General features: G+C 33.4%; 2 protein-coding genes across 8 annotated transcripts; one reads left to right on the forward strand and one right to left on the reverse strand.

Moving 5' to 3' along the window:
* Window positions 1-64: 64 nt before the first annotated feature.
* Window positions 65-9,485, reverse strand: Arc42 (Activator-recruited cofactor subunit 42). Of its 4 annotated transcripts, none has more exons than XM_088256381.1 (7): window positions 9,322-9,485; window positions 6,509-6,619; window positions 5,289-5,666; window positions 4,260-4,448; window positions 3,241-3,467; window positions 2,029-2,271; window positions 65-1,536 (listed from the first exon to the last, which is right to left on the reverse strand). In XM_088256381.1, exons 2-7 carry the CDS (start codon window positions 6,549-6,551, stop codon window positions 1,393-1,395), a joined length of 1,224 nt encoding a protein of 407 aa, XP_088112507.1. In that variant the 5' UTR covers window positions 6,552-6,619; window positions 9,322-9,485; the 3' UTR covers window positions 65-1,392. The 4 variants fall into 4 exon arrangements, with proteins under 4 accessions (XP_088112507.1, XP_088112505.1, XP_088112506.1 ...); XM_088256379.1 differs by lacking the exon at window positions 9,322-9,485 and adding an exon at window positions 7,403-7,741; XM_088256380.1 differs by lacking the exon at window positions 9,322-9,485 and adding an exon at window positions 7,433-7,699.
* On the forward strand, window positions 7,421-13,366 carry Vps29 (vacuolar protein sorting 29). Of its 4 annotated transcripts, none has more exons than XM_088256386.1 (5): window positions 7,421-7,547; window positions 8,924-9,115; window positions 9,957-10,192; window positions 10,770-10,928; window positions 12,092-13,366. In XM_088256386.1, the coding sequence occupies exons 1-4, from the start codon at window positions 7,545-7,547 to the stop codon at window positions 10,885-10,887; spliced, it is 549 nt and encodes a 182-aa protein (XP_088112512.1). In that variant the 5' UTR covers window positions 7,421-7,544; the 3' UTR covers window positions 10,888-10,928; window positions 12,092-13,366. The 4 variants fall into 4 exon arrangements, with proteins under 4 accessions (XP_088112512.1, XP_088112510.1, XP_088112509.1 ...); XM_088256384.1 differs by lacking the exon at window positions 7,421-7,547 and adding an exon at window positions 8,068-8,402; XM_088256383.1 differs by lacking the exon at window positions 7,421-7,547 and adding an exon at window positions 8,504-8,590.
* Window positions 13,367-16,569: the final 3,203 nt, after the last annotated feature.

Here is a 16,569-nt window from a genome sequence, read left to right on the forward strand (position 1 = left end):
CACCATTGCCTCTACAACTGTCATCCACATATGTGTTCTCAATTTGGCTTTGCTTCTCGGTTGAATTGGCGTACTCCATTTGAAATGGAAGTCACCGGTAAAAAAAGTACAAATTAAAAAATATTGAAACTATATTAATTTTTACAATGGTAACACCAAATTTACAACCGTCATTTACAGTTTGTTTTAATTAAGGAAATTACAATTTATCTTGTAAACCAAATTAATTTCTGCTCTATTCTTGTCAGTATATGGAGTTTTACAATAATGAATTCTCCATCAAGTTTATTATACAATCATTATTTACATTGCGGTCATTTCTATGGATTTTGGCATATACTAGATTCCATATTATTGGAGGTTATTTATTAGATCTGTAGAGTACTGAAGACACAAATACCCGATCTTCCAAGCAAAAGAGAATTTAAGATAAATTTATTAATGCCAATTTTTGAGATGTGGATGTAATTCATTACAACATTTGAGAGATTAAAGAAAACACATTCTAAAAATAAGATAGGATTTTATTATTTATGATACTTCATACATCAATTGACTTATGATTTACAATTAAGGTAATTAAGACTGTTAATTTTAGCCTTCATTAACTTCATTAAATCAATAGTTATTGGTTAGTTAACGGGTATTAGTCAACTGCGCGATGACAAGGTACAGAGATGTTGGAAAAGTCTGGTAGGCAGTGGGAAAACTCCTTAGGTATTGGACACCAGTCATCAATATTACGGGACCCAAAGAATGTCAAATTCTGACATGCGTTATGCAGTTTTGGTTGATATCTGATAGGTGGTTTAACTGACAACCACAAAAATGACCTATAAAGGTGATATTGCGGAGTAAATGAAGGCTAATAAGCCACAATCAAAGGGTCGTAGAGACGCTGTCTACCCTAGTAAATCAAAAGTCAATATTTATTAACAATACATTAAAATATGTAATATTTATGGCTATGCATATACGCATTATTTTATTTAAACAAAAGTGTGCTTAAATGTATGTATATAAATCAAAAACCAGAAAAAATATCATCACAGATATTGCAAAACTGGCACCTCAAGAGCAGACAATTTTGTGAAAAAAAAAAATCTTAATTTCAGATAATTTCAGTGTAGTATATTGACAAAAAAATTATCTTATCATTTAAAAAAAAGATGAAGACGATCAAAACATCAGGAGGAAAAAATAATATACAGATTAATCCAATTAATACGTTTTTTGTAGTAAATAAATTTAAAACTGCAATATGTCTAATGACTATTGTGCATTATCAAAAATTAGGATCCATTTAAAAATACTTTATTGACGGTTATATTTGTGTTTGTAGTGTGGAAGACCTTAGGATATCAGTCGTATGTGATGAGGTAATGTTCGTATTTACAGTCCATATTCTTTGATCAGCTGTCCCGCGATGACCAGCCTTTGGATTTCGGATGTGCCCTCGTAGATTTCTGTGATCCTGGCATCGCGATAGTGTCTTTCTGCGGGCATGTCGGATACATAACCCATTCCACCCAGGATCTAAGAATGAGAAAGAGAAATTATACTTTTCTCAATTTTTAATGTTTTTCTCAATCTTTTTTTGCAAAGCTGACACAGAACTGCTGTCAAGCTTCACTAGCTAAAAATATAGTAATTTTTTGAACAGTGAAATATGTGTATAGCATTTGAAAAGTGGTGCCATAGAATGGTGCTGAGCAATACGCGGCTATTTCAATGTGAATGACAGACCAATTCAATAATAATAATTTTTATTATCATTAAAAAAATGAAAGATATGCTTTAAAACACACAAATACACATACTTTTATAACATTTTCCATTTCCCGATAGCAGATCTGCGCCTTGGTATGTTGGCATTAACTTAACGACTAAATCATCACAATCCTGGCTTAAGAATTTGGGAGAGTAGTTCCACTGCACCGCTAAGTCATAGTTCAGAGCAGCTCCAGATAAAGGTAAAATAGCTATGACGAACTAATCTCTAGAAAAGATTTGTATGGATATAGTCACCTGAATACACTGATGAGACGCCATTGTGGCGGTTTCGGAGGCCGCAAGCTTGGCCATTGCGGCTTCCTTAGTGAAGGGCTTCTTGTTATCCTTCAGCCATGCGGCTCTCCAGTTGAGCAGTCGAGCTGCTTCCAGTCGCAGCGCCATGTCAGCGAGCTTCTGCTGGATGGCTTGCAGCTTAATGATGGGCTTGCCGAATGCGGTGCGCTTTGAGGCGTATTCCATCGCTACATCTAGAGAAGCCTGGAAAATTTTTATTCAACAAGCTTTTACTATACTTCAAAATGAAAGTTCACATTTCAACTTAACTCAAAGATCTGTTTGACTCGTTTATCGCTAGCTTAGAATGTAAAATTCTTGACTATAGAAGGGAACCTAAGAATTAAACAATTTCAAGCTCAATGATATTATTATAAGTTAAACACATGGAATACATAAATGCAGGGCTTTTTTTAAAACTAACATCCCATTTAAATATTCATTACAATACCATAATTCATCATTTTGATGAATTATATAAATAAATGTTGTAATTACATAAGCACAACCATTCTTTTGTCTAATTGATTTTAAAAATTAAAACAAAAAATTAAAAAGTTGCCAGGACGCTGTTCCACCGTGTTACATGAAAAAAAAAGCCTTGCATAAATGCATCAATAAGTTAACATTGTTTTGGTTCTCTCTATGCAAAACCGATCTGCATTGCAATTCCGATCTTAACCTAACATAAAAATTTTGCAGTTTTGCTATTGATACCAATCTGCGAAATTTCTTATCTTAAATTTGTTATCCACATGAAAATATGAGTTTGTTGCGGTAGCTACCTATTTCAAATCTGGCAACACAAACAGTTGGCAACAATAGAGGAAAGGTATAAATATTACAGGCAGACAATGATGGGTGTTTTTTCTTCCTTCTGCGCTGTGTTTGCTGGTTGCTGTAAATTTATCCACAAATTTTCTAAACTGTTATTTATATTCATACTTTATTTGTGTAATTGTTATATGGTATTTTAGATTATTTTGCTACTTTACATTGTTGACAAACATCGTAACTAACCTGTTTGATTGATTAACATCCTTCATTTGTCAGATTCATTTATTTTTATTTGGTGTGATCAAAAACATTATACACACCTTTAATTTATAAACTTGTGTTTACTACATTTGAAACACTTGGTCCTACTCAATGTAAATATTGTTTTATTATTACCTGCGCGATGCCCAAAGCCTGGGCCGCAATCCCGATCCTGCCAGCATCCAGAGTCTTCATAGCAATCTTAAATCCGGCGCCTTCCGGCCCAAGGAGACTTTCTTTTGGGATGATGCAGTCCTCGTACATCAGCGAGCAGGTAGAGGAACCCCGGATCCCGAGTTTGTCCTCCTTCTTACCCAGTTCCAGACCCTTGATCGGCTTGGGGATGATGAAGGCAGATATACCTAAATATAATAAAAATAGACATTAGGTCATTCCAGCTAGTATACAGGTAGGTTGTAGTCCAACGGTAGTATCGTATCTAGCTAATGATCTTCTAGTCAGAAGCACCTAGATCAGTCCTCGCTCTACCACAACTTGATTACCTTTTTCGGATATAGGTCACTTAGGCCTGTCTGAAATTTAAATACATATTTATATACATATAATCTTTACTCAAGGGTAAGTCCCTTGAGTAAAGCAATAAAATACAAATTTGCAACAACCAAGTTCCACAAGCTAATACGAATATGGGTTGCAGCCCCGACTGCCCTTGTCATTGGCGCTAATCTCCTATTCATCTCCTACAGTACCTATTATTCCTCCTCCATCCCCTTGCCATATACCAGTAATGTCCTTCACTCTGACCATCTTCATTTGATCATCCGGTTACCATAAAATATATTCCACTCCTAGATCCAAATATATGGAATGCAGGACTGATTACCTCGCTTTTGTATAATCAATATTCAAATAATAGACGCACGGTTTTGATGAAGTGCCTTATGCACCGTAGGGTAATAGGGGGCAGAAGGAGAGTTTGTATAAATATAAATTATGTATAGTACACTACATACTATAATATTTATACATTTATTCATTTTAAAATCAGCAGACTAAAAACATAGTGACCTTTGTACACTAAAAAAATAAATAATAAAACTTCATTTACATATCACTCGTCAATCATTTTAACGCATAATTTAAGATAAAATTTCCAACAATGGCCTCCGATTCTTTATATCGATAAAACTTGCCTTTGTGTTTGAGACTCTTGTCGGTGGTGGCGAAGACCACAGCGGCTTCACTCTCGTATCCATTGGTGATCCAACACTTTGTTCCGTTTACCTTCCAGGAGCCTCCATCTAGTTTGGCCGTAGTGGAGGCGGCCCCGGCATCGGACCCATTCCCGGGCTCTGAAAGGGCGAAACACCCTACCCGGCTACCTGCAAATTTAAACTGAGTTTTAAAAATCCCTCTGCTTAATAATCTCAGCCGACAACAATAACTGTTTGAGTGGAAAATATTCAAATTGGGATTTTTTACATTAATTGATTCAGCAGTCACTTTTTGGTAATATGTGTCGGCTTGTGGTCACGTGGTTAGTGTCACGGACTCGAAAGTCAGAGTTTCTCGGTTCAAACCCACTCTACCACAATTTGATACCTATTTCTAATAATGAGCCGCTTAGGTGAACAGAAATAGTATGAAATTGAAATATTTGTGTAAATAATAAAAAACATAAATATTTCTCTTTTTAAAAAAAAAAAAAATGGTGGAACCTCTCATAACGAGTATAATTCGTTCCTAAATCTTATTTGTTAAGTGAAACATTTTTTGTTTTGACTGGTGCGGAGGTCCCGTCTCACAATTTAATGTCGTGATAAAGGGACTTGACCTTTCTCTGTAATTCGTTATGTGAAATGACACTAAATATGGGAGCAACTTTTTCACATTTTTTTATTATGCAAATTATTCTTTATGAGAGGTTCCACGGTATCTATACAATTTTAAATAAAATTTTACTCAGTAAATATAACTTTTTCTTAAAATTTCTGTGACTTAATTTCGATGCATTCCGCATTATTTTCAATAACGGTAGTTCAGTTTTTGGTATCAAATTACGTGATGTTAATATATTGCATGTATATGAAATTTAAGTAAAAAAATAAAGCATTACTAGCAAAAATCTTTTAAAAAAATTGTTTTTTTTTAAATTGTGGGAAATTTGAGGGCCGCCTGTAATATAAATTAAGTAAAATAAAAAGATTTAAAAAAATGATCACCATCTGTGTAAGGAGAAACATACTCCTTCTTTTGCTTGTCATTTCCAAAGTCCATGATCGGCCCGATGTATAGAGAATTATTCACCGACATTATGACGCCGGCCGACGCACATCCTCGGGATATCTCCTCCAGGGCGATGGCGTACGCCATGTAGTCCAGACCGGTCCCTCCCAACTCCTCGGGCACGGTGATGGCCATCAATCCGAGCTCTCCCATCTTCTTGATCTGCGCGGCGGGGTAGAGGTGCTCCCTGTCGAACTTGGCCGCGTTGGGCTTCAATTCCCCCTCCGCAAAGTCCCGGCACGTCTTTTGGAGCATTTGGTGGGTCTCGGAAAGAGAAGCGAGACATGCAATGCCCCTGGAATGGATGCCATTTCCTAAGGAATTAGATAGTATTTTATATCAATCGTCATAAAACAACATTTTATAAGCCTACAACACTTTGAGTGTGTCCAAATACTTGTTCACAAATCTGGATTATTCTCTAGTGAACTTGCACATACTGTCTTACGAGTTTGATCAATATATCTAGATAGAAGCATTAAGAATTTGAGTACTGTGGTTGTCAATCATGGGTAGAATTGGTGAATGTTACAGTGATCACTTAAACCAGCTTATGACGGCCGTAAGCCCTGTAAATGCCCAGACTTCCATATTCTTCTTTAGCTATGTTGAGATGTCAAAAATAATTTATTATATGAGCCATTTAGTAAAAAGATTTCAAAGAAGAAAAATATCATTTTACCTACCATTATTTTTATATTTGGTATAATATTATTGCCATTTTTACAAAAGTAAATTGATAAATGAAAGTCAAAGAGTTGAGGCTGATGAGCATTGCTGCCATATGGGAGAGGAAATAAAAATAAAAGTAGGTATTATTAATTCATAAGAGGAACAGGATGATTTTTTTGAATGAATACAATGGTAAGGTAAATGTCAATTTTGGAAGAAAAAAGAACAGTAATAAATATTAATATTTAATTCTTGGATAGCATTTGCTTACATTACTATACAGATAACAAAGTTCCTTGTTTATCAATACATAAGTACGAAGTTCTTTGACTAAACTACTTTTTTAATCTAAAGAACACCAAAACACCTCTAACATTAAAAGAAAATACTTAAAATACTACAAAGATACAATAACTGGTAGGTATTATAACATAATGAGATGGATTTATTGTTGGCAAGGAAAATTTAATTAAGAGTTACAAACCTAGAATGGAATTGACCACTTTAGTAGATAATCTTAAGGCCATGACTTGATTTTATTAATTTATAATTGTTTAATATTTTGGTCGAATTTGACAGCTGCCCGACACCGGCGCTGAAATGAAAATATGTATTTTGTACATATTAAATATATAAAAGGACTTTGTACTTTGATTATCTAAAAAGGGTACCTACACAGTATGTTAGAAGATATATTCAATATGAAACGTATTTTTAATTATATTTTATCAATAAAAATGCACTAGCAAATACGTATTTTTTTATTGCTGTTACATTTTCAACATTATAAACATTAGCTGAACAAAAGTTTGGTATTTAGAAGAGTTCTTGATCCATCATTTTTCTATCTTGTATATATAATATTTTGATAGATACCTAATAATCATTATCGATTTAATGATACTTTCTTTGTAAATTTTTATATGAGATAGGTACATTTTTATGGTGCATAAGGTAACGCATCCGATCGACGGAGGCGTTAACTTGATCGTCAATCATGTAAAATCAAAGTGAACAAACAGCCTATGCCTACGCTCCAAATTCTTAAAACTTTGAGTGGAATGCATACGATAGGGTACAGATAACGTGAATGAAGGAAATTAGATTGAAGGACTGATTACTGCTATATGAAAATGAAATGAAGGAGGGATAGAAGTTAGTACAAGGAACATAGTACAATAGCTAACTCGAAATTTCATTATTGTACTAATAAATACATTCTTGTATGAGCTATGAACGTAAGAGTTCATTGATGTATTAATTATATGTAGGTAGATAATTTTATTCAATGAGATTAGAGTTGTCGGTAAGATTATTTGCATTTCAAAAATATATTCCATAATCTTCGTACTGTGTATGGATCACTTAATAATATTACTTTTTACGACTGGTATCCCTTAGCTGTCACCTAAAAGTTTGCGGCTGTCACAATCTTTCCGTATTCACGATTTCCTCGAATATAATTCATACATCCACCCACTTAAGTTTCACTATAGCTTCATTTTTAAACGGTTTAAAAAATGGTAAGTTATTACAAAAAATCCACAACGCCTATAACTTAAAAAGGCGGAAGGATAAATATATTCTAATAACGTATATTATGCATCCAGTGTCACATTACAAATTAATTGGATTGGAAATCAATTGGCACAATCTCTGTGTTTAAATTGTTACTAATAATTGTTGGTCAGTACTGTTGATTTGTGTACTCTAAAATATGTATCTGAGTAAGTACATTGTGATTCAAGCCAGACGATAAAATGTTTACTTTGATTGAATAAACTCATCTTAAATGTTGGTATGAGGTGACCAGTGGTTTTATTTTAGACGGAACAACATTCTGATGATTGATATATGTACGTTAGGATATATGAGACATCAAATAAATTTATTATTTTTCGCGGCCATTCAGATGGATTATTATGCCATCTGTGGTTACCCCCTATCGCCCATCAGACTTGATGGATGCTGCAATGCGATCCAAAACGTCGGCATAAAGTGCTGAAAACACTACCTTATAACTACGCAGGTGACTTCCAGTTCATAACCCATAATTCAGTTTGCAAACCCAGCCATTTTTTATCGGAATTTTTGTTTTAATCCGAGTTTCACTGAATGAACAGTTTGAAGACAAATTCGAGATGTTTCAAAATATGTTTGAATTTGGTCACCTTATAAAATGTGGATTATATACATTATTTGTTATTTATACAACTGTTTGTATGTCAAATACTGATAAGAGTGTAGTTTGGCAGATATTGAATTAATTTCCATTTTATTTCTTTTCATTACCAATTTTACTTGTTGTTTTTGTTGTAATTGCAAGAAGTTTGTGTTTATTAGTGATCGTTAAAATGCTTTTAATAAATCCCACAAAGGTTTAACATGCATTATTTACTTTATTTCTTATATTTTACTGTGTTTTAATACCATATTGTATAGTTTATAAAATTGATTTTTTTCTTCCTATTCTGGTGTCTTTGTTTTATTATTTATGAAATCTTACACAGCCTCTGAAAAATGTAAATGTAAATATAGATTCCAAACAAGAAACGCATTTGCTCAAGTATGTTCAATTCTATGTATAATAGACAACTATCAGTGTATTATATTGTAGATATCTCAACACTGACAATTTTTGTTGTGAGAAGGAAAAATAGAATTGTGGACATTTAGTCGTTTACATATTTCAAAAATTTACATTAACTAATCAATGAAATTCTTACACCTACACAAAACACTAATCAAATATGTTTTCAATCTGTCTGAATTGCTAAATACTACTTTAGGTATTTTCATTTATTACCTTCATAACAAAAACAAATGCAATTGCAAAATAAATACAGAAAGCACTAAAAGCTATCGAGTCTATTTAAGTTCTTAAATTATTATGTTACAGTTGGTGTTAGTGTTAGGTGACATGCACATCCCGCACAGGTGCAGTAACTTGCCGGCCAAATTCAAGAAGTTACTAGTGCCCGGACGGATACAGCACATCCTCTGCACCGGGAACCTCTGCACCAAGGAGTCCTACGACTACCTCAAGACGCTGGCCAGCGATGTGCACGTTGTCAAGGGAGATTTTGATGAGGTATTCAACTTCTTAGAATCCAAGGTTTAACAATTCCATATGTAATAGGTCACTGTGATAATTATAAAATAAAATATGAAATCGAACATAAAACTTCATTAGGTTAATGATATATGTATGAGTTGCAAAAAAAATTAGTAGTGTGGTTGTCAATCATGGATAGAATGGTGTATGTTACACGGGTGTTGAGCGATCACTTAACCAACCTATGACAGGTCATAAACCCTGTGAATACCCAGACTTTTATGTTCTTCTTCATCTATGTTGAGATGTCAAAGTGTAAAATAAAGGAAATAACAAGTTCACTTGCTGATATTTATCTAAGAAATATAATACAATATATAATTTTTATGTTACATATAATATAAATGAAATAATTTTCTTTGTCAACATAAGTTTGAGTCAGTGTTAAGTGTTGCCAGTATGCTATATTGAGTACAGAACCCAATGAAAATTGTGCATTAGTAGAAATTCCCACTAGAAAAAACGCTAGTGGAAATTCCAGCTAACAAAAATTACCATTAGCAAAAATTCCCACAGTGAAAAATGACTATTAGTTGAAATTACCGTTGTGAAAAATAACTTCTAGTAGAAAATCTCACTAAAAAAATACTATTAGTATAAATTTCCAATATAAAAAATAGCTGAAAGAAAATGCTAGCGGAAATTCCCAGTAAGAACATGAAACATGCATATGACAACTCGCAATTGAGACCATATGGGTAAATGTTAAAGTAAAATTCAATGAAAAATATTTGAGAGAAAAAAACCATAGACAACAGAGAAAACCCTGGTACTTTTTTAAAATTCCTGTAAATAAAATGCATGTTTGTTCTTCCAGAATGTAAACTACCCAGAGCAGAAAGTGGTCACGGTGGGCCAGTTCCGGATAGGGCTCTGCCACGGGCACCAGATTGTCCCATGGGGCGAGCCGGAGGCGCTGGCGCTCGTGCAGCGCGCCCTGGACGTGGACATCTTGGTCACCGGCCACACGCACCGCTTCGAGGCCTACGAGCACGAGAACCGCTTCTACATCAACCCGGGATCCGCGACAGGGGCTTACAACCCTTTGCTGGTGTGAGTAAAGTGTCACTAGCATTATATTATTTTATTCAAACTCTTGTATAGTGATACATATTTTTAAAAACCATCCAATATCCGGTCAATTTGAGGAGAATCATAATAATAAAAAGATAAATCGCCAGTAGACTATGATAATGGATAAGAGAAATATGCGAGATCCAAGATGTCGTTAGGTAGGGAAGACAATGGTATGACAATGCATGTGAAGAGAATGAAACCATCCAGACTACTCCACATTGTATTGCACGACCAACCCCAAGGTAGACGACTTCCAGGCAAACCACCAAAGAGATGGTGGATTGACAGCTGGGAATCAACATCGCAGGAGGCTAATCCCTCTTAAAAATAAGCCACAAGGCCTACATCAAGCAGAAGAAAAAGGAGAAGAAAACTATGATGCACTAACATAACATGCACTTATCATTCATCGTTCGACGATGAATGATAGAGTGTTATGTTACCATACGCCAGAGTTAATATATATTTTTTAATATACCAAATGATGGACTAATATTAAATAACACCAAAGAATTGAACATGTTAAATTATTAATTGTGTTTGATTTGTTTAGAACGGTGACCCCGTCATTTGTGCTGATGGATATCCAGAGTAGTACGGTGGTGACGTACGTTTACCAGCTGCTCGGTGACGAAGTGAAGGTGGAGAGAATCGAGTACAAGAAGCCCTAAGGAGATCGTTTCCCCGGTACGGAGTGACACTACACGGAGCAGTAAGCATCTTGCAATATACCATATTACTCTATATGGACAGGACATCCAATGCAGAACCACTTCTGGGTGACAAGGTGAAGGTGAAGAGGATTCAATGTAGAAGGCATCTTTTATACTAACACACTTAGGATGGGAAAGGTATCTCTTCCCGTTCGGTCGATTGATGCTTAAGGACGGGAAGGGTATTTTTACCTTCTGCGCCGGCCTTGAAGAAGGCTGAAAAGAAGGAATTATTTAATGTTTTTATGTAAAAAACTATATTACTATGAATATGAATATTCATATGAATATTATGTACCAATCTCTTCGTTAACGTCATAACTATATGTACACAATTATTAAAGCCCATCGCCAGCGATCCACAGGCGTAAAAAGAAACAGCCGTCCGAAATGTGTAAATATTTCAATGAAAAGTTCATACACCAAAAGAGACCCCCTGTATTCTCCTGTAGTGTCCTGTGAAAAATATCATTTTCCTTACTACCGTTTTTTATCCCATGTGCTTGAAAATGCATCTCAATTCATTATGCTTATCGTAATTTCCAACGATAATATTTCATGAACATGATTTCCATTTTTGATAAACTTCTTCTAGGAATGAGAGTCACTTTGGGTCTTTTAATTTTTTTTATTGGTACAATTAATTTATATCGATTTACTTTTTTCCAATTCTTGACCAATATTAAATGAAAAATAATAAATTTACTTGCTGAAAATTCACTGCAAAATTTTTGAAAATAATGGCACACAAGTGACATGACAAAGACACGTTTTTTCTGTATTTTTCACTATGCGAATTTTTAATATAGATTAAATTAATAATTGGTTATCATCTTTCACTATGACATAATTATGCATCAAAAAGAATATGGAAAAAGGTATATGAATTATAATAAGTTAAGAAACAATATACCCGCAAAACTTGTTTATAGATAGCTGTTTTTGCACATCTCATGACTATTATATGTTTTTTTTTCCTTGTCTAAGTGGTAAGATAAAACAAAATAATAAAAAAAACAAGTGTGGTCTTTCATATAAATATTGAAGCATTATGTTTTATTTTTATCACTGGAACCTTTGGAAATGGCATAAGTGATAAGATTTAAAAAAAACACAATTTAAACCCTTCCTTTTGATTAATAATTGTTTTTTTCATTTACAGTCGCTGTCTCGCTGCAAGACTCCCTAAATAGATTATGAAGTGTATAATGAAAGATTATAATATTTAAGAGTACTTTAAATTGTTAAAATAGCTAATTTTCAATACAAACATGACTTCGTTTTACATACATTCCAGTGCAGGGTCATCAATACCTTGGGATACAATTAATACGGTAGGCCTTTGTCGAACGACCGTAATCAGCGCACAATCGAATGCCATTACTTGAAAGACTGTTGCATTTTTCTTCTGACCTATATCTGTACGCTATCGTTATGAAAAATCTTTTGTTAAAAGAACAAGAAATAGAGCTCTCTCGCAACTTATATACAATAGACTCTCTGTACGTATTCCATGGTTATTCAAAATATACCAGTCATCAATAATAAGGGGCCTACCCACAGTTTCAAACTCAAAAACATAAAAAATACACAATATAAAATTTTGACAGTTCAAATGTTGAGGTTTAGTATTGGTGTTGCAATTTAAATAAATCAGTTCCAATATCAAAACTGCAATTAAAACACGGCAAAGTTTTATATATGTATTTTTAGTCAGCCTTTTCAGAAACTTTAAAAAAACGATAATAGTTTAAAAAAATTATTAAAAAATGGTTTCTTCTTCTGCTAACCCTCATCTGCATCCAATAGTGCATAGGGAACTACATGACGTCGACACAGTGTTATCTTGATGGTAATTATGTGAAGGCAAGGTAATCAGTCTAGAGAAATATTGATCAAATATCAGAGTGAAAAATAACTTTGAACTCCTAGGCATCGAACTCGGGACCTCCAGCATGGTAGCCAAATGCAGTAACCACTACACTATGGATGCGGACAAAATTGATTTAGTATCCATTTTATTATGTGTTTATAATTATCCTATTAGATGTATAAATGTATTAGAGATCTAACTAAAAAATAAACTTGAATCTCTTATGCATTCAAAGAATACTTTGTGAAGTCTCTATTTTAAAAGCTTTGTTATGGGCTAAAGTAAAATCGGATAAGAAAGTTACAAAACATACAGCAACAATTCCGCAAAAGTTACTGTGATGTTCAAAACGTCATTCGATCGACAGTTCGACAAGGGTCTATAGTATTTGTAAACTCACTCACTTATTATTTTGCACAATTTAATATTAAAAAATAAATGATCAGTACAGGATCTGTATTTGATTACCATAATTTGTTATGAAGTCCGTACATTTGTTAGTTGAATTGATTGTATGATGAAATCACTCGAGTATTATGTTGAAGATGCCATGGTTCACTTATTGTAAAAACAAAGAATTTTTAGAAAATATGTATAATAATTTATAAGATATTTTATACTGTAAATATTTAATAAAAAATGTAAGTATTGACTTTTTTTTCTTCTCAACCAATATTAAATCTTCTATTGCCCCCAAGCCTAAGGCGTTTTTTGTGTTTACAATTTTTTATTATTTTACAATACATTTTCAAGGATTAAAAAAAAAATTCTACCCTTATTCAAACCAAATGGTGCGTAGGGCACTGCATTGTATTGATGTAGTGCTATGATCGTCATGTACATGAAGGCAAAGTGATCAATAGCAACATCAATAGAATACATTTTTTACAAGGCCTTTAACGCGCTAACCATTGCACTATGAATGTGGAAAATTTTAAATTGACAATGATTTTTTTTCTTACTTGTAATTTTACTTTATTATTGCTCAACTTTTTAAATTCAAAACATTGAAATATACCCTTATTTTTTTAAATATATTGCAACACATGTTGTAACATCATTATTACGGTATTTGATAATGATGTCAAATGCTTCAAAATTTGTTTCATAATATATTTTAACAAGTATGTAGTGCTATGGATTTACCAAGTAAAATTTAAATAAGAAATGGATAAGATATCACCACCAAGTGACTGCTAAATCAATTTATAAAAATACAATGTACTAAAACACATTTGACAATTTATAAAAAATATTTATTAACATAATAGGATGGGTTGTATAAATAAAGTATTTATTCGTATTCGTAACATGAGCTACCTAATATAGGGTCCGCCATCTAAAGTTTTTTTTTTCAACTAGTGCTTATTTCGTGAATGGTAACACTTAGCTCATGTCTGATTTGACAGATAATTAGTTTTATCCTTCCGCTGAGCGAATATGGTTGTGTATACGCTTGAACAACGCTGGGAAATATTGCGACATTACTTTGAAAATCATGGTAATGTTGCAGAATGTGTGCGAAAATTGCGTACGGTTTTTGGAAGAAGAGAAGCACCGTCAGCTCCGTATGTTCGTTATCTTGTGAAAAAAGTGAAAGAAACTGGCATCCTCATCGATAAACCAAAGCGTGAAAAGCCAAAAACAGTGCGTACACCCGAGAATATCGATGTTGTGGCAGAAAGTGTGCGTGAAGCGCCATCAACATCAATTCACCGTCGTTCTCAACAATTGAACATTTCGGAGACATCATTGAGACGAATTTTGCATAAAGACCTTGGTATGACGCCATACAAAGTCCAATTGGTTCAGGAGTTGAAGCCAACTGACCATCCAATGCGTTTTCGCTTCGCTGAGTGGGCCTGCGATCGACTTACAGAAGATGCCGATTTTGCCAAAAAAATCATCTTTTCGGATGAAGCTCATTTTGATCTTGGCGGGTATGTAAACAAGCAAAATTGTCGTATTTGGGGCACAGAAAACCCGCACGCATACATTGAAAAGCCGGTACACCCAAAACGAGTCACTGTTTGGTGCGGATTTTGGTCCAGAGGCATAATTGGGCCATTTTTCTTTGAAAATGAGCAAGGAGTGGCCGTTACAGTCAATGGCGATCGTTATCGGGCCATGTTGAACGGATTTTTGTTCACAAAAATTGAAGAGGAGGATATTGGCAACATTTGGTTTCAACAGGACGGCGCTACGTGCCACACAGCCGAAGCTACACTCGATGTTTTTTATAGCATTTTCAAAAAAAAAAAGTTATTTGGCGGACCCTTTAGTATAAAAAATATAATTATTTACAATTATATTTTGCTAAATTAGTCAATTTAAATACTCATTGTGATATAAACAGTAAAATATAAAAGTTCAAAGAGATAACTGTGTATAAAATCTAAAAACATAGAAATTTACAAAACATACAAAGATAATGTATAAATTCGTCTATGGCACACTTAGTTGGAATTTGTCCGTTATAATTCGATAATAACTAATCTTTTAAGGTCTAATTTCTGAGTGACGGCTAGAAGCAAAGGCAAACGCTTACATCAATGAAAAAATGATTTGATTTGTTTAATGAATTGCCGTAGTTTAAATGATTATTTATGAGGCAAATGCACAATGTAAAAATATCTAAAGATACAGAACAATAATTGTATCCATTGACTACTATATTAACTGTATTGTTGCTTCTATACCGGTACAGTAAATCTCTGCTTATTTGACTGTTGGACCAGTTCCGTGATACAAGTAAGTGAGTTTAACAACAAATTACACAAATCGCATAATTTAATTATAAAATGGCAAGCTGCCATTCTCATTAGTTGCGGGTAAGAAATAAGACCTTAAACTGTTAAAAAAAATTACAAAAATACAATGGAAAAGGGAAATATACAGCAATTTAAATATATTGCACTAGAGGACGGTCATTAAAACCAACCCTTACTAACCGGTAAATTTTTTTGCTAGATAAGATGATTTAAAAAGTATATATCGTACTTCACATAAAGTTAACTTCACAATTTAAAATATTAAATTTACAAATAAAAAAATACAGCAAAAGTATGAAAGAAAGCGATTGTGTACGGTGTATTTTCATAATTATCAGCGCGAATATACTGCATAACTTTTGCCTCTTTCCTCCATAGGAAGTCCTGAAGCAACAGCGTGTGTCAGTACACAATACATTGATGTAACATGAATTAACTCATATGAATAATATACAGAAATACACAGATATTGCTATTGATATCCTACATTGTATCAAGAATTTCTTCATTACAATTAAAAATATGCTTTGTTCCATCAGTTGGTAATAATCCAGTCAAAATTATTGTTTTCTTTTTATATATTTTTTTAAAAAGAATGATAAAAAAGACTGGCGAGAAAAATAAGTTTTTTTAGGACACATCAGTTAAGTGCTAGCAAAGGATAATGAGATCAAATCCCAGTACTAATTCGAAACCATCATCTGTACATTTTTATTACTAATCACAAAACCATGCTGTTTTACAGTTATTGCAATTATAATGTGGGTAGAAATTAAACCATGATTCATAAATGAAATAGACATTTAAAAGACACATATATAATTGTTACAATGAGACTTAGCATATCTAAATTTGAATATCAGACTAATGATTGAATTTGATTCACAATTTTAAACATTACTTACAGCACACTTATTTGGTTGACAAGAAATCAGTCATTAAATTTTACTGATCATTAGTATATTGTGGGTAGGTACACAAGTTAAAACATGACGA

This window comes from Brachycentrus maculatus, unplaced genomic scaffold, assembly GCF_059751285.1.
Source record: "Brachycentrus maculatus isolate JH-2025_06_01 unplaced genomic scaffold, ASM5975128v1 h1tg000061l, whole genome shotgun sequence".
NCBI lineage: Eukaryota > Metazoa > Arthropoda > Insecta > Trichoptera > Brachycentridae > Brachycentrus > Brachycentrus maculatus.